The sequence below is a fragment of the Pongo pygmaeus genome, chromosome 10 (assembly GCF_028885625.2).
Source record: "Pongo pygmaeus isolate AG05252 chromosome 10, NHGRI_mPonPyg2-v2.0_pri, whole genome shotgun sequence".
Lineage (NCBI taxonomy): Eukaryota > Metazoa > Chordata > Mammalia > Primates > Hominidae > Pongo > Pongo pygmaeus.
Window position 1 is genome coordinate 4,593,898 of NC_072383.2, and position 18,984 is coordinate 4,612,881.

At 43.0% G+C, this 18,984-nt stretch overlaps 1 protein-coding gene across 6 annotated transcripts in view; it reads left to right on the forward strand.

Moving 5' to 3' along the window:
- The window catches only part of DYRK4 (dual specificity tyrosine phosphorylation regulated kinase 4), a 53,343-nt gene that overhangs the window by 861 nt on the left and 33,498 nt on the right, over positions 1 to 18,984 (forward strand). For 5 of the 6 annotated variants that reach the window (XM_054444698.2, XM_054444696.2, XM_054444697.2 and 2 more), the window contains exon 2: positions 5,502 to 5,595. In XM_054444698.2, the coding sequence (XP_054300673.1) occupies positions 5,502 to 5,595 (94 nt within the window). Of the gene's footprint in view, positions 1 to 5,501; positions 5,596 to 12,897; positions 12,925 to 18,984 lie in introns of all 6 variants that reach the window. The other variant, XM_054444694.2, reaches the window with a different exon arrangement.

Genomic DNA, 18,984 nt, shown 5'->3' on the forward strand with positions numbered 1-18,984 from the left:
TGTAGTTTTTGCAACAGCTGCATCCCCGGAATCCAACATCAGTATACTTTTATATTAAGTTGCTGTTGCATCGCCGACTCCAGCTGAGTGCAGGACAGGGAGCGAGGGGTTCTGAGGAACTCATCAGACCTATCCTGGAACTGTGCTTCCAGCCCTCATTGGGACGCGAGACTTTCTTCCTCCCTTTCTTTCTCTTCTTTACTGAATGCCCTCTTGGTAGTCATAAGTGGGTCCACGACCACACGCCTCGCGTTGATGAGGCTCTGGCAGGCATTACCCATGTTCCCACCCAGCCCATATGACTGGGCACCTCTGTGCTCAACCAGGGCCCAGCCCCTGGCAAAAAAAGCACGCGAAGGTGTGTGTAGGTCACACACCCAGAGCTGCCACTCTGAGGAAATTCCCAATATTAGCAAATCTTTCCTTAAAAAAGAGATGAACAATGCACAATTTGAGGGTTTTTTAAAGGCTCTTCTGTGACATTTGCTGCATTTGAAATGTCCAGCAGCCCCTCAAAGCTTAGGAAAATTGTGACCCCTCTGACATGTCTTAAGCAACTGACAGCATCACCAATATTAATTCAAGCTTCACTGTCCAGGCTTAAGTGGAGACTTGGCAAAAGCAGCAGGCCATTTAGTGGAAAAGTTCAAACGGTGGAAACGACAAATGAAAATGTCCTTTGTCTTGCTTGAGCGATTTGATCACCTACATGTGGTCGGTATGTAAAACCTAGGAGTTCTAAGAAATTCTTCAAACATGGACTCTACCTGATTGGTTCTGTTACTTAAATCTGTTGTTTCTCTTGTTTGTTTTGGTCCTTATGGAGAAAGCAGAGGTAAACTGGAAGAGACTCTCTAGCAATATGCCAGCCACTCTTCCCTGACTTTGCTGTCTCCAACTCCACATATTGTTGCCTACAACTTGGCTAGAATGCATAGTTCTGAAGCGTGTGGAGGACGCAGCGCTGGGAGTTAGTGGTTTTAGCTGACTCTAAGCCCATCATGAGTGTGTTGTGATGGCTCCCCAAAGGGCAAATGCTGGTGGAGGCTGCATTAATAGAAATGCAATGACCACATCAAAGGATATGGTCTTGCTGCCTGACTTAGCAAAGAGTAGAACGTAGTCCAGACTCTAGAAACTGTAGCTACTTTGAGATCATAAAAAACTAGAAAATAGGAACAACCACAAGGCAGGCTCTCTCTGTCAGGCCTGGATATGCCATCACATGAAATCAGGTTTGAAAAAACTTCACAGAGTGCCTGGAGATGAGGAGGTGCAGGGGAGAGAAACAAGCTTTTTTCTACTCAACTTTTGAACATTCAAGAACTCTTGAGTAGAAAAGAGGTAGATTTGTTCCTTGGTACTCTGCAGAGGATAGCAAGGATCAGTGGAGGAAATTTTGCTCAATATAGTTTATTCTTCCAAGAAATATCAAGTACCAACCCTATGTAAATTAACAGTTGAGTGTGAAATGGGTTCCCTAGAAAAACAGTGCACTCTGTCATAGAAATATTCCAGTACAGACAGAGTGATTGCCAGGAATACCATAGAAAGAGGATTCTTCCCCAGGGTGGGAAAATGGATGAGATGGTCTCCAAAACCTCTTCTAGCTCTTTAGAGTCTGGGAGTCAGTGAACCCTCAAGAGTTTCAGGGATATATGCAGAGGGTCCAAGGAATTCTCTGGCAGAAATGAGTGTGACTTAAAATACGGTGAGATAGAAGAAATAAGACCTAGTGTTTAATAAATCAGTAGAATGACAATAGTAAACAATAATCTATTGTATATTTCAAAATAGCTAGTAGAGAATAATTTGAAGCCCTGACTTGATTATATATTATATAAATATAAATATATACATCTATTATATATCAATTAAAAAATGAATGTAACTTAAATTCATTAAAAACATTATCACCTATTCACAGAATGCAAACGGAATCCCTGCAAACCCTGCACTGCCACACTTTCTGCCCCAAAGACAGCCCCCAGGGCATAAAGATCAAGCTACTGGCAATTGCAGTAGAAATCCTAAAATCATAACAGGTAAATCTCAAAAGACTTGTTTCCTTTCTGGATATTGAAGTACTCTATACATAGATAATGTGTATATATTAATATAAAATACTATGCAGTGCAGTAAGGCTGGCACCTCTGTGGATCTCTCTTGCCCTTGAGACTTCGAACTCCTTGAAAACAAGGATTCTGTTTTATTTATCTTTGAATCCTCCATGCTTAGCACAGTAGCGGGCACACAGTTGATGCTCTGGAATTTTTTGATGAATTAATCTATTTTAGATTTCTCTTCCCTCAGCAAATTTGTACCAAGTTTTCAACAGACAAGTCATTGTCCTTACCCCAAAAGGAATTTTTAAAAAATGCAGGCTCACCATCTATGTCCCCAAAGACTAGCAATCAATATGAGACAAAAAAATATATACACCTAAGATAATTAAGTGACACTAAAGCTCTTGACCAAGTGAAAAAATGAGTTTCTTAGGCAAACGCATCATTGAACGCTCGAGGAAAGAGAGGATGGGGAAGGAGAACTCCGATCTGCATATAAGATGAAAATGAGAATGGCCAAACTTTTGGTTTCAGTTCTCAAAGGAACATTCACTCTAGTTCTGAGCTGAGTTTATTAGTTATCTTCAATCCTTCGTGTAACAAGATACGAACGAAATATAAAAAGTATTTTAATTCTTTTCCACATCGCTCACCACATATTTTGAGGATAAAAAGGTAGCATTTGCAAAGCTTTGAGCAAGGGTTAAGTTGTACTGTTGGAAGCCAGAGTTCATGCATAAAAAAAGAAAGGCACAAAATAGTCTTTAATAATCACAGAATTATCCAAGGGATGGCAAAGTTGGAATAAGTCACAACAGATTTTTTTTTCAGTCTGTCAGTATTTTTGTAGAATTAAAGAAATTCAGACCCCAAAGGGACTTTAGAAGTCACCTGCTCCAGTCTCATCATTTTGCAGGTGAGAAAACTGAGCACAGAGAGGACAAATGGCTCATTCAAAATCATGACACTGTGTGTTAGGTGGCATTGAGACAAGACTCCATGATTCCTCAGCATTTCCTTCAGTGTTTGCTCCTTCTCTGCCTCCAGAGCTGTCAGAGCTGAACAGCGGAAAGGGCTCCAGTTGTTTGGAGATTTCACATTTATTTATTTATTTTTTTTTTTAAGATGGAGTCTCGCTCTGTTGCCCAGGCTGGAGTGCAGTGGTGCGATCTCCGCTCACTGCAACCTCTGCCTTCCGGGTTCAAGAGATTCTCCTGCCTCAGCCTCCCGAGTAGCTGGGATTACAGGCGTGAGGCACTGTGCACGGCTAACTTCTTTTGTATTTTTAGTAGAGATGGAGTTTCACCATGTTGGCCAGGCTGGTCTCGAATTCCTGACCTCAGATGATCCACCCGCCATGGCCTCCCAGAGTGCTGGGATTACAGGCGTGAGCCACCATGCCCATCCCACACGTACTTTCATAGTCTCCCACATCTCTGTGAAGTAAAGGAAGGCAACACTCGACGCAGAGTCTTGGCAGGAAAAATTTTTGTATTCATTTTTGCCCAATGTTGAGATGTGACAAATCCCACGTCCAGTTGATGACCAAAATTCCACCTGTTCTGTCTCCCAAATCGTTCCCTAGTTCATACTTCTATCCTCACTGCCACTGCCTTGGTTGAGGCTCTCATTCACTCTTATCTAGACACCCAAAATGCCTTCCTAGTTCCTGCAAATCATGCTTCATGATTTTGCCAGAGAAATGGTACCAGAATACAAATCTGATCTTCGGCCCAGATTTAGCGTAGCCACGTAGGCTCCAAGACTCTAACTTGGACTATGTGTCCCTTTACCACCTAATCTACCTCCCTGGCCCTGCACCAGCAAGGTCCAAGGACAGTGCTCAAAATTCCTGGAAAGACAATGTTCTTTCATATTTATGTTCTTTGTGTGTCTTCCTCCGTCTGCCCTTGACACTCCTGCCTGCCCTGCTCATTCTTCAGAGATAGTTCTACCCTGCTCAAGCGTGAAGGCTTCCTCAGCATCCCCAGCCGACTTAGTCAACACCTGGAAGCATGCTCTGGGAGCTGGTTGCACAAGCCTGTATTAATACATCGATCACATGCATTGTCATGATCTAGTTTCTTCTATGTACCTCCTTTCCTGGATACGGAGTTCTCTTTGAGGGCAGAGACCATGTCTGGTTTATCAGTGAAATTGTCTCAGCAAATGTTTATAGAAAGAAAGGAAGAGAAGGAAGAAGTGAAACTATGATGATCATAAGCAGAGAAGTTACTGGTAATTTTTGTTTGCTTTTGTGCAGGATTTTTTCATATTGTATGTATGTGTGTGTATGTTAAAGTTAATGTTCCTACTTACCTCCCTCAGCCCTACTGAGAAGAGGTCACTATTACAGTTCATTTCTTCTAGATCTTTCGATATGCCTGTATAAAGACATGCAAGCATTTTGTTTTCTGTTAAATAAATATAGAATTATATTACACACATGTTCTACTGTTTTTGCTGAATACATTATGGGCACATATAAAGATCTATCTTATTTTTTAAATGGCTGCATTATATTTCATAAAACATATGTGTGCCATGATTTTTTAACTTCCCATTATGGACAAGTTCTGATTTTTCAATAGTTATGCTGCAAGAAATGTTAGCATGACTTTTCTTTAATCCTCTGAATACTTTCAAAGTTGTGGTGCCATCATCATTTACATGATGTCTGCAAGAGCCTGCCAGTGGAGTGATTTGCAGAAGCTGTCATAACATTTGCATTGGTTCCTGTTCTGCCCCTGTTTCTTGTATTCTTGACTCCCTTGGCTCTTGGCTAAAGTTAGAAGCTGAAAAGGGACTTGCAAAGGACACAGAGCAAGCGGTTTCAGCTGTGCTCTGCTAATGTAACAGGGAATGTAGGTGTCCTGAGACCCCTCTGAGACTCACCTTCCACTTATAGAAATTACTGCTTACACTAGATTCCATAAATGTGTGCAGGGTTTTTTTTGTCTTGCAGTAAGTTAATTATTAATAGAACTGTGCTCTGAATGAAGAAGATGCAAACATGGCCAAATGAGAGTTAGAGGAAGTGTTTCTACCAATTGTCCCCCTTTTCTTTTTCTATCGGCATTAAACTATCTAAGTAGCCCACGAATACGCCCATCCTGTAGGGGGATATTATGTTTGTGGCAAAAGCATGAGGTTTACTTTCCAGTTAACTAGGGGAAATGGTTTTTTTCCCCTTGGGTTGTCCAAACTGCTAATCACCTGATTATCTCTTCCTCCTTGCCTGGCTTCTGTCTGACCTCCTGACCTCATGTGACCATCAGAAGGGAAGCGAGGGAGAAGCAGGGACCCTGCTCCTGCTTTTAGGCCTGTTGCCTTCTTTTCTTCAAACCTGCCTGCTTTCTTCTGTCCCTGAGTGTGTGGGCCATTACTTAGATTTGACTCCTCCTGCCAATTTATTTTTTACTTTCCCTCTTGCAGGACTCAAATGGATGCTAAAAAGCCAAGGAAATGCGATTTGACTCCCTTCCTGGTTTTGAGAGCAATAAAGAAACAAAAGTTTACCTCTGCAAAGGTAAAGATCCTTGAATTTTCACTGGGGAAGAGAGGTATCATTGCGAGGACCTAGGGACTCAGGACCCAGTGCTGATGGTTGTGCCCCAAGCACCTCTGGGGACAGCGCAAAGGGAAATGTGTGGAGGATCACGCTGATTGGCAGGGCCAAATCTGGGTGGGTGTGGAGGGAAAATCAGCAGAAGGGCAAGGCCTTAATTTAACAGGTAAGCTGTGTTCCAGAAGACCCTGGATGAGTGCATCCATGGTATCTTTTATTCTGCTCTATGTATGTGAGATCCTACTGGAAGTGTCCTGGAATAGTTGAAGAACATTTCCAGAAAAGATCTGCTTTTTTTCTTTTTTTTTTTATTTATTTGAGATGGAGTTTCACTCTTGTTGCCCAGGCTGGAGTGAAACGGTGCGATCTCAGCTCACCGCAACCTCCGCCTCCCGGGTTTAAGCGATTCTCCTGCCTCAGCCTCCCAAGTAGCTGGGATTACAAGCATGCACCACCACGCCCGGCTAATTTTTGTATTTTCAGTAGAGATGGGGTTTCTTCATGTTGGTCAGGCTGGTCTCGAACTCCCGACCTCAGGTGATCCGCCCGCCTCGGCCTCCCAAAGTGCTGGGATTACAGGCGTGAGCCACCATGCCTGGCCAAGACCTACTTTTTTTCTAATACAGACATGGTGTCTTTCCTTTCACTCTGCCTCAAAAACTAGTAAAATGCCACTGCACTGAAGTTAAAATTGTGATGGGATGACTTTGTGATAACCATCTATGGGATCAACTTCCAAATCAGGTGTATTTTAAAAATCTAACACCACTCAGTTTGAATTTCTTAGTTTGTTCAAAAGATCATATTGTTTGGGGTCTTTGTCTTGAAAGTTTTGCAGCAAACTTCAGCCCAAAGCATTCGGGTTTGACTTCTGAATCCTGCCTGCATCACTGTTTGGGAGAACTGGAGTTCAGCAGCCTAACCCAAGGCCTAGCAAAAATTGTTCTCCTATAAATCACATACACTTTCTTAAAATTATGACTTTAGGTTTCCTCTTCCAAGTACTGTTCCTGATTTAACTCTAGTGTCGTCCCCCTTGGGATTATTATAACTCATACAAATGGACCCTAATGCAAAGTCCTTTGCTCCACCCCGCTACCCGTGCCACTACCATGTATAACAAAACACGTTTATTTTGCAATTTATAGGTGCACTTTTTAATACCTAAAACAAACTTATTTTGACAAAACAAAAATTACTGTAAAATATTTGAAATAATAAATCTCTAGCAAAACATGCTAATATAATAAAGATGGCATTCTTTTCAAATGTTAAAATATGATGGAAACAAAACAGTCTTGGTTATGATTTTATTTTAGCAAAATCATCATGAGGTTTGCAACTTGCATTTTTTTAAGCCGCATGAGCGCACATTTATTGAGTGCTGAGGTGACTCACACATGCGCCTTAGCAGCAAGTGCTATTGTTATCCCCAGTTTTACAGAGAAGGAAATTGATATACAAGCAAGGCCATTTAGCCCATGGTCATAATGCCAGTGAGTGAAGGATGGAATTCAAACCCATATTCTTTTTTAAGTGTTATTTAAAAAATTTTTGAAAGTAGAGACAGGGTCTCGCTATGTTGCCCAGGCTGGTCTCGAACTCCTGGGCTTAAGCAATCCTCCCACTTCAGCCTCCCAAACTGCTGGGATTACAGGTGTGAGCCGCCACACCTGACCAAATCCATATTCTTAACCACTCTCTTCCACGTCTCTCTGCTGCATAATGATAGCTCTGTTAAATGTTGTTCTGTAAAGTTCCTTATACATTTCAATTAATTTTAAAGAAAGCAAACTCTGTTGCAGTTACAATGACAGGAACTGTCAAAAATAAAATAAGTCTGGGGTGTGATGATTCACACCTGTAATCTTAGCACTTTGGGAGGTTGAGGTAGGAGGATCATTTGAGCCTGGGAGTTTGAGACCAGCCTGGGTAACATAGCAAGACCCCGTCGCTACAAATAATAATAATAATAATAATAATAATAATAATAATGATAATAACAAATTAGCTGGCTGTGGTAGTGTACGCCTGTAGTCCCGGCTACTTGGGAGCCTGAGGTAGTAGGATCGCTTGAGCCCAGGAGGTTGAGGCTGCAGTGAGCCGTGCTTGCGCCACTGCATCCAGCCTGGGCAACAGAAGAAAACCCTGTCTCAAAATAAATAAAATTAAAAAATAAAAATGTCACATTCAAAATTGATTTGATTATGTTGTATTTTACAGTAATTACTGGCAAATTCACAGTATCATTTAAAAATACTCTTGAGCTCTCCCTATCCCTATCCCTATCCCTATCCCTCTCCCTCTCCCTCTCCCCACTCTTTCTTCGGTCTCCCTCTGTTGCCGAAGCTGGACTGTGGTGCCGTGATCTCGGCTCGCTGCAACCTCCCTGCCTCGGTCTCCTGTGATTCTCCTGCCGCCGAGTGCCTGGGATTGCAGGCGCGCGCCGCCACGCCTGACTGGTCTTTGTATTTTTGGTGGAGACGGGGTTTCGCCGTGTTGACCCGGCTCGTATCCAGCTCTTGGCCTCCAGTGATCTGCCCCCCTCGGCCTCCCGAGGTGCTGGGATTGCAGACGGAGTCTCGCTCACTCAATGCTCAGTGTTGCTCAGGCTGGAGTGCAGTGGCGTGATCTCGGCTCGCTACAACCTCCACCTCCCAGCCGCCTGCCTTGGCCTCCTGAAGTGCTAAGATTACAGCCTCTGCCCCGCCGCCACCCAGTCTAGGAAGTGAGGAGCGTCTCTGCCCCGCCGCCCATCGTCTGGGAAGTGAGGAGCCCCTCTGCCCGGCAGCCCCATCTGGGAAGTGAGGAGCGCCTCTGCCCGGCCGCCCCTTCTGGGAGGTGAGGAGCCCCTCTGCCCGGCCGCCATCCCGTATAGGAAGTGAGGAACGTCTCTGCCCGGCTGCCCATCGTCTGGGATGTGAGGAGCCCCTCTGCCCAGCCGCCCCGTCTGGGATGTGAGGAGCGCCTCTGCCCGGCCGCCCCGTCTGGGAGGAAGTGAGGAGCGCCTCTGCCCGGCCACCCCGTCTGGGAAGTGAGGAGCGCCTCTGCCCGGCCGCCACCCCGTCTGGGAGGTGAGGAGCGCCTCTGCCCAGCCACCCCGTCTGGGAAGTGAGGAGCGCCTCTGCCCGGCCGCCACCCCGTCTGGGAGGAAGTGAGGAGCGCCTCTGCCCGGCAGCCCCATCTGGGAAGTGAGGAGCGCCTCTGCCCGGCCGCCCCGTCTGGGAGGAAGTGAGGAGCGCCTCTGCCCGGCAGCCCCATCTGGGAAGTGAGGAGCGCCTCTGCCCAGCCGCCACCCCGTCTGGGGAGTGAGGAGCACCTCTGCCCGGCCGCCCCGTCTGGGAGGTGAGGAGCACCTCTGCCCGGCTGCCCCGTCTGGGGAGTGAGGAGCACCTCTGCCCGGCTGCCCTGTGTGGGAGGTGAGGAGCACCTCTGCCTGGCTGCCACCCTGTCTGGGAGGAAGTGAGGAGCGCCTCTGCCCGGCCGCCCCATCTGGGAGGTGAGGAGCGCCTCTGCCCGGCCGCCCCGTCTGGGAGGTGAGGAGCGCCTCTGCCCGGCCGCCCCGTCTGGGAGGTGAGGAGCGCCTCTGCCCGGCCGCCCCGTCTGGGAGGTGAGGAGTGCCTCTGCCCCGCCGCCCTGTCTGGGAGGTGAGGAGTGCCTCTGCCCCGCCGCCCTGTCTGGGAGGTGAGGAGCGCCTCTGCCCGGCTGCCCTGTCTGGGAGGTGTACCCAACAGCTCCGAAGAGACAGCGACCATCGGGAGCGGGCCATGAGGACGATGGCGGTTTTGTTGAAGAGAAGCGGGGGAAGTGTGGGGAAAGGAAGGAGAGATCAGATTGTTGCTGTGTCTGTGTAGAAAGAGGTGGGCATAGGAGACTCCATTTTGTTCTGACTAGGAGAAATTCTTCTGCCTTGGGATGCTGTTGATCTATGGCCTTTCCCCCAGCCCCCTGCTCTCTGAAACATGTGCTGTGTCAACTCAGGGTTAAATGGATTAAGGGCGGTGCAAGATGTGCTTTGTTAAACAGATGCTTGAAGGCAGCATGCTCTTTAAAGAGTCATCACCACTCCCTAATCTCAAGTACCGAGGGGCACAAACACTGCAGAAGGCCGCAGGGACCTCTGCCTAGGAAAACCAGAGACCTTTGTTCATGTGTTTATCTCCTGACCTTCTCTCTACTATTATCCTATGACCCTGCCATATCCCCCTCTCCGAGAAACACCCAAGAATGATCAATAAATGCTTCATAAAAAAAAAAATACTCTTGAAGCTTAAAACTACTGTGTTTGTATTGCTAGTTGTTCTGATGGGTCTTAAATGTCTTTTCAACATCTATTGGCTTTCCTCAATGGATTTCTCATCCAGTTGAATTTAATAGGTTTAAGTAAGGAAATGCAAACAACTCAGTAACTGGCTTCTGCACATGAAGTCTTGGGTTTCAGTGGACAGTTATGATACTAATTGGAGAAAGAAAATAAATTGTATGACTTATAATCCCTTCATCTAAAAAACACTGAAGAAGAGACAGCTGTGGATCTCACCATGTCTACTGTCCCAAGCAGGTGTTGAGAGGACAACTTATTTAAATAAATTAATCATTATTTATGTTTTTCACAATATTTAAAATTATAGATTATAAGTGTAATATTTATAACAATCAAGTATTCACATATTTTAATTTGGATCTTGGTAACATTTCAGCCAAGGGAAATTTTAAAATGTGATTTCACTGGACTTTAAGACAATAGTGTGGCTCTCTCTCTAGTAATCTGGAGTTCTTTTCAGAATGCCCTATTCATTTGGCTAACACGGGGTAAAACCTTGATGCCAGTGGAGGGTCCCTATCCTTTCTGCTTAGCTGGCAAGGATCGAAGAACTCTCAGGAAAATGCTCCGTGTTGTATTTATCGTAACTGCCGGCAGGGGGAACAGAGGCCCTTTGGTCCTCAGTCATCTCAACCAAGTAGGCTGGAGGACATCTGGCTTTTCTGCATCTCAGCATTGCCTCAGCTGGTTTCTGGGACTCGAGGAGCCAGCTGAGCTCCAGGATCACAGGTTAGGCTGTGCCAGGAAGAGAACCTGGGAGAGAGTCCTAGGGAGGGAAGCTGTTAATTTAGGATATTACACTATGGTCTCCCCGACAACTACAAGATGCTACAAAGCACATCCAGAATCATACTGAAGACACATTTCTATTTCAGCACCAGAAGCACAGCTACTTTTTCTCTGTTAATTTCTTAGATCCTTTCAATCATTCACTTGCTGAATATCACCTCCTTAGAGAGGCGTTCCTTCCCCACGCTTTCTAATTACACATCTGTTTGTTTACTTGTTTATTGTCTGTCTTGCCCTCCAGAACTGCGCTGTCCAATATGGTAGCCCTTGGCACATGGCCTTTGGCATGTATCCTACTGGGGGTGTGCTGTGAGTGTCAGACACACACCAGATTCCAAAGACTGGATGTGAAAACAATAAATGTAAAATGATGTATTAGTAATTTTTATAGTTGGGTTTATATGTTGTCGTATTTTATTGTATTTTATTTTATTTATATCGTATTGTAGTTTATATTTTATCGTATGCCAATTAATACCCAATAAAGTTGTAAAATAATTTTATACGTTTGTATGTTAAAATAGTATTTTGAATATAATGCGTTAAATAAAACATATTATGAAAATTAATTTCATCTGTTTCTTTTTACCTCTTTAATGTGGCTACCAGAAAATTTAAAATTATACTCATGACTCACATAATGTTTCTATTGGACAGTGCTGCTCTAGAATGGACACTGCACAATGGCAAAGGTTTTACTGGACTGGCTCAGTGCCAACTCCCCAGAACTTAGGTCAGTGCCTCACACAGTCTAGCAGTTGATGTGTACTTGTGGAATAAAAACTAGGAGTGTGTTTATTCATTTGTTTCCTCTACAAGTATGTGCTGTCTACTCATCTCAGACATTGTTCTGGGGACTAGGGATGCAGTGGAGAACAAAACAGGCCATACAACTCTCATAAAGCTTAAAATTGGGATTCTTTGTAGGAAGATCAGATGTTTTGATTAAATGCTGAGAATGGTAATGACTCACCTTCATTTTTGCTGGCAGTTAAAGAGTTGGAACTGAATAGACCAGTGGTTTCTTAGCCTGGGTTGTATATTGGGAACACCCAGGGAAGTTTTAAAGACTAATGAAATCAGAATCTTTAGGGGTCATGGACATTTTTGTTTTTTTGAGACAAAGTCTCTCTCTGTCGCCCAGGCTGGAGTGCAGGGGCGCGATCTCGGCTCACTGCAAGCTCCACCTCCCGGGTTCACGCCATTCTCCTGCCTCAGCCTCCGAAGTAGCTGGGACTAAAGGCGCCTGCCACCACGCCCGGCTAATTTTTTTGTTGTTGTTGTTGTATTTTTAGTAGAAACAGAGTTTCACCGTGTTAGCCAGGATGGTCTCGATCTCCTGACCTCGTGATCTGTCTGCCTCGGCCTCCCAAACTGCTGGGATTACAGGCGTGAGCCACCGCACCCGGCCTATGGAAATTTTTTAAAAAGTTCTTTATTATCATGTGGGGACAGGTGTCCATTTCATCACCAGGTGTGAGACCTCAGTTAGGTCATTAAGTCTCTGACGTTTTGCTCTTTGTGAAACTGGAATAATTATTCCTACATCCCCTGATTGCAGTGGTATTAAAGGAGGTAAGAGAATGTGAGCTCTCCGGGTGGCACATGTTGGAAGCCTGATAAGTATTGGTTGCTTTTATCTTCCCTCTGTCTCTCCATTTAACAGAAAGGGGCTTCCTGTAAGAGACGGGCTTATCAGTGAGTGTCACACAGTGGAAGAGGATATCCGAGGGTCATTCATTGTCTCATTTCCGTGTCTCCTCAGCACTTCCTATACAAAAAGCAGGAACAAAACAAAATCCTGATCCGACCATTTGGTGTTAGGCAAAGGAATGGAAATCAGTTCAAGCTGAAGAGACAGCAAACAGCAGAGATGTTAATTGCTAGTTCTGTCTATGTTTTTAGGTTGGCACACTATTATTTATGGTAATGCATTCACCTGTTAAATGCAAATGGAAGACTCGAACTAGAAGAACTTGTAATGATCATTGCAAGTTAACATTAAAACGTTTAAAATAAAACCATAAGCAGCCAATCTAGAATCAGTGGCTCAATGAAGATAGGCATTTACTTCTATATAATATCTACATTTGGAATGGATTTGGGGCCCTGAAGGAGAGTTTTACATACTTTTCCCCATTCTTTCCTAGGGCCCCACTCTTTCTGAGTTCTACATGGTAAGTACCAGTTCCTTTGTTCTGTGTGTTCATTGGTGCTTTAATTTCCCATCAAAGAAAGGAGAACAAAGATTTGAAATTACCTTTGGTTTCTGTCAAAGGAATGTGAAGTGAGCAGGAATTGGCGGGTGGGGGGCATGTCTCTGAGCACAAGAATTAATCAGAGCAATAGTTACTTCTATGGAAAGTTTCTTCAGGCCATGACAAATAGAGTATCAGTTCGACGTTGGAGTTGGGGATAAGGAGATGTTCGGAATGCAATCCCTGCCCTCCCGGTGTGTGTTATAGCGGTGTTTGTTCGCTTCTTTCAACATTGTTGAGGGGGTCATCACCTCCATTTTACGGAGGAGGAAACTGAGATCCAAAGAGATTTATACAGCAAGGCACCTGAAGTCGTTCTGGGAATAAAAGCTGAAATCAGGATTCAGATTTTATTCTGTAATTCATGAATGCTTTTCAAGAAATAATTTTTATTATTAAGTGTTGAGTATATATAAAATAATATTAAAGAAATATGTGTAAGGTATAAAGAACGATACTGCAATACAATGATCACCCTTGTGTGTACCCAACACAAGTTTTTAAGAAAGCAGTCCCAGGCCCTGCGCGGTGGCTCACGCCTGTAATCCCAGCACTTTGGGAGGCCAAGGCGGGTGGATCACAAGGTCAGGAGTTGGAGACCATCCTGGCTAACATGGTGAAACCCCATCTCTACTAAAAATACAAAAAATTAGCCGTGCGTGGTGGCGGGTGCCTGTAATCCCAGCTGCTTGGGAGGCTGAGGCAGGAGAATTGCTTGAACCTGGGAGGCGGAGGTTGCAGTGTGCCGAGATCGTGCCACTGCACCCTGGCCTGGGCGACAGAGCGAGACTCCATCTTAAAAAAAAAAAAAAAGGAAAGCAAGCAGTCCCATGTGTGTCCCTCCCCATGGTATCTCGTCCTGTTCGTTGTCCCCTCTGAGATAACTACTCTCTTGAGTTTTACATCTATTATTCCACTAATTTTCTTTATCTGTTTCTAAACCTTCTAAACTATGTATTGGCTCATTTTGCATGTTTTTTTTTTAATATATATGGAAACATACTGTTGAGTGTTCTTCTGCAACTTGCTTTTTATGCTCAGTGCAAAGCCAGGGTACACTGGTATAACATTTGGCTGCTTTCACTGGGATTGATTAGGCCTCTTCTGAGTGATCATTACCTGTGCCCCGAGTCTTTAAATACTATGAATATCACCTCTGTTCTAGGAACACTGGTTCTCAATTAATTTAACTGCCATGTTTCGTTATACGGGAACACTACATTTTTTATCAGTTTTACAATTAATGGACATTTTGTTTTTTCTTGTGTGTTTGCTATTTATTTATTTTTTATTGAAAAGTTTTTTTTTTTTTTTTAGACACAGTCTTGCTTTGTCACCCAGGCTGGAGTGCAGTGGTGCGATCTTGGCTCACTGCAGCCTCCGCCTCCCCGGTTCAAGTGATTCTTGTGCCTCAGCCTCCCCAGTAGCTGGGATTACAGGTGCATGCCACCATGCCCAACTAATTTTTGTATTTTTAGTAGAAACGGGGTTTCACCATGTTGGCCAGACTGGTCTCTCAAACTCCTGACCTCGAGTGATCCACCAGCCTGGGCATCCCAAAGTGCTGGGATTATAGGCGTGAGCCAACGTGCCCGGCCATGTTTGCTATTGAAAATGATGCTGCTATGAGCATTCTTGTGCATGTTTCTTAGTGTGTCTGTCTAGGTATTTCTAAGGTGTCTTCCCAGGAGGGGAATTGCTGGGTAACAGGATATGTGAATGCTTAACTTTACCAGATAATGACAAACTGTTTTCCAAAACACTGGTGCAAATGTACCTTGTCACCAGCAGTGTGCATACATTTCAGTCATTCCACATCCTTTTTATTACCTGATATGTGTGACATTTTAGTTTGCCAATTTACTAACAATAACTTTTTTTTTTTTTTTTTTTTTTTGGAGATGGAGTCTCGCTCTGTTGCCCAGGCTGGAGTGCAGTGTCATGATCTCAGCTAACTGCAACCTCCACCACCTGGGTTCAAGCAATTTTCCTGCCTCAGCCTCTTGAGTAATTGGGACCACAGGTGCATGCTGCCACACCAGGCTGATTTTTTTGTATTTTTCGTAGAGATAGGGGTTTCACTATGTTGGCCAGGATGGTCTTGATCTCCTGACCTTGTGATCCACCCGCCCCGACCTCCCAAAGTGCTGGGATTACAGGCATGAGCCACCACGCCCAGCCAATTTGTTGTATTTTAATGTGCATTTTGATGATTGTTAATGATACTGAAACTTTTTAAATATATTTATTGGCCATTTGTGTTTCCTCTTCTTTGAAATCCTTGGTCATGCCTTTATTGTTTAAATATTTTTCTGTTGTGCTGTTTGTCCTTTTTTATTGATTTATAGAATATTTTACGTATTCTATCTACTAATCCTTTGTCAGTTGTATGTGCTACAAACACTTTCTCCTAGTTGTTGGCTTGTCTGTTTTTTATTTACTTAATTTTTAAAGAGCAGTTTTAGGTTCCCAGAAAAATTGAGCAGAGAAGTACACTTTCCATATACCCCATTCCTCTTTACAGTTTCTCCTATTATTAACATTTTACATTCATGTGTAGTTGGCACAATTGATGAACCAAGATTGATACATTATTATTAGCTGATGTTCATAGTTTACATTAGAGTTCCTCCTTTGTGTTGTACATTCTAGGAGTTTGACAAAGGCATAATGTCATTTACCTACTATTATAGGATGATATAGGATAGTTTCACTGACCTAAAAATACCCCATTGTCATCTATTCATCCCTTCCCCCCACAATAAAACCCCTAGGTCACCTAGATTTTCTTCTATGTCACCTTCTAGAAGTTTTATAGTTTCGTGATTTCTATTTAGGTCTATGAGCCATTTTGAGTTAATCTTTGTGGAAGGTATAAATTCTGTGTCTAGATTAATTTTTTTATGTGGATGTCCAATTGTGCCAGCACTGCTTTTGTTTGTTTGTGATAGGTCTTGCTACATTTCCCAGGCTGGTCTCAAACTCATGACCTCAAGTGATCCTCTGGCCTCAGCCTCCTTGAGTAATTGGGACTACAGGTGTGCACCACCATGCTGGGCTTAGTACTATTTGTTGAAGAGATGCCTTTCTCCATTGAATTGATTTTGATCCTTTGTCAATGATCAGTTGACTGTGTTTGTGTGGGTCTATTTATGGGGCCTCTATTTGTTCCATTGAACTATTTGTCTATTCTTTCTTCAGTGCCACACTATCTTGATCACTGTAGCTTTATAGTAAGTCTTGAGGTTGGGTCATCGGTCCTCTAACTTTGCTGTTCTTTAGTTTTGTGTTGGCTATTCTAGGTCTTTTCGTTTTCCACATGAATTTTAGAATCAGTTTGTTGATGTCCATAAAATAACTTGCTAGGATTCTGATTGGGATAGTGTTGATTCTACAGATTAAGTTGGGAAGAACTAATCTTAATGATATTTAGTCTTCCTATCATGAAAATGGAAAATATCTCAATTTATTTAGATCCTCTTTGATTTCTTCAATCAGAGTTTTGTAGTTTTTCTCAGATAGATCTCATACATATTTTGTCATATTTATAGTTAAGTATTTCAATTTCTTGGGAGTGTTAATGTAAATGGTATTACACTTTTAATTTCAAATTCCAATGGCTCATTTCTGTATATAAAAGAGCAATTGACTTTTGTATATTAATGTCTTTTATCCTGAAGCTTTTATATAATCTTGGGTTTTCTTTTTACTTTCTTTATGTTGTTTTTAGATAAACAGAAGTAATTAATTAAAAGTAGGTAAATTTATGGTATTCACTTTTTGTCTTAATAAATCATTTCCTACTCTGAAGTTATACAGGTATTGGCTTCTAAAAGTTTTATAATTTTGCCTTTCATCAGTTCTGAAAAATTCTTCTAGCCATTTTGTCATTATCTCTTTCATACTCTTTCTCTTCTTCTGAAACTCAGATTAAACATATGTTAAACCTTGTTTTATCCTCTACGTCTATAATCTCTGACCAGATTTTTTTATCTCTTTGTCTCTCTGTGCTGTTTGCTGGTTAATTTCTTCAAACCTGTCTTTTCCAGTTCATTCATGCTCTCTTTGGCTGTGTATAATATGTTATTAAGCCCGTTCATTTGGTTTTTAATTTCAACTGTCATATTTTTTAGTTTTGAAAATTCTAATTTGTTCATTTTTAAATGAACAAATTTATTTGCATGGAGTCTTACATTTTACTCACATTTTTAGGCTCTTTAATTTCTTTAAACAAGTTATGCATAGTTAATTTATAAGTTTTACCTGATAATTCCAATACCTGGATATTATATTTGGAAATATAAGTATTCGGAAATATTGGGGGTGATCTGATTCTGGTATTTATAGTTTTTGCTAATTCTCACCCACAGCACCTTGTTGTCTTGTATCTTTTAACTTTTTACTAGTCTTGTTTTGTGGAAAAGGCGGCTGAGCCTGAGAGAGCATGAATGGTTTGCCAAGGCCACACAGCCAGCAAGTGGCAGAGTAGGAATGCCAGTCAAAATCTGTCTGACTCTGAGGTCTGTGTACTTTTCTCTATCCTGTGAGGCCTAATGACCCTTGACTGATGAACTCTTTTATAAATCATCCCATACATGATTATTGAGAGCCAAGCATTGTTTTTGGTGCTGGGATACAAAAATAAACATGCACATCTCCTTTCACAGTATGCACAGTCTAGGGTGACATAAACCGCAAATGGGCCAGGCGCAGTGGCTCACGCCTGTAATCCTAGCACTTTGGGAGGCCGAGGTGGGTGGATCATGACGTCAAGAGATTGAGACCATCCTGACCAACATGATGAAACCCCGTCTCTACTAAAAATACAAAAATTAGCTGAGCGTGGTGGCGTGCCCTGTAGTCCCAGCTACTTGAGAGGCTGAGGCAGGAGAATCGTTTGAACCCGGGAGGTGGAGGTTGCAGTGAGCTGAGATTGTACCACTGCACTCCAGCCTGGCAACAGAGCGAGATTCTGTCTCAAAATGATAATAATAAGCATGATAATAATAATGATAAATAAATAAAAATAAAAAATAAAACACACAATGGCCAAGTGACACTGAGGCATGGGAGTGCTCTCATGCAGGTAAAAACAGTTCTCTGAGAGTCTAGACAAAGTTTTCTTAAGCCATTGGTTAATGCCCAGCATACCATTTCATGCTTCACTGACATGCCAGTCATTTTAGTACTGTCACATGGCATGAGTTACAGGGCTCTTTATTCATATTTTCATCTAAATGAATCATTCCCCCTGGAGTTATGCAAGGACTGGAGGGAGGGCATTTCAGGCAGAAGAAATAACATATACAAAAGCATGCAAAGGCATTCTACCTAAATTGATAGAAATAGAGCCTTAGAAATTATCTACTCAAACCCTCCTACATGAGGCATAAATCCACTTTATATTATAGGAAATTTAGTGTCTAATTTATAGAAGAAATGCTTACTTTCTGAATGTCTCTATTGTCAACTGAATTCAGGCACTATCAGAATAAAAGCATGATCTTATTCTTAATTAGAGACCTTTGGAGGGGAAGTTCTTTATAATCCCTTGTCACCCGGTTTCCTGGCAGAACACAAAGAGGTCAGAGGAGATCACTGGGTGGCAGCATGAGACAGTAAAACGACGCTAGAGGGCTTACGTTCTAGACGGGCTTGCTGCTGTTAATTGTGTTATCTTGGACAAGTCACTTGGATAACCTTTGCCTCCCTTTCTCCATCTGTAAAATGAAGGCATTATACTACACATGCCCTAAGGTCACTTTCAGGATCATGATTTACCAAGGTGCATTTAACAGAAGTCCAGAAAACAAAGAATCTCCCCAAGGCCCTGTACTGAATGCATTAGTAATTGACTCCAGCTGTCTGGACCTCCAGGCTCTTGCCCTATCTCAAGGATGGCAGGGCCTCCTCTTTCCACCTCTACTAGGGACAGAGCTGGTGGGTAGGACCCCAGGGAGGCTACTACATCAACGAGAG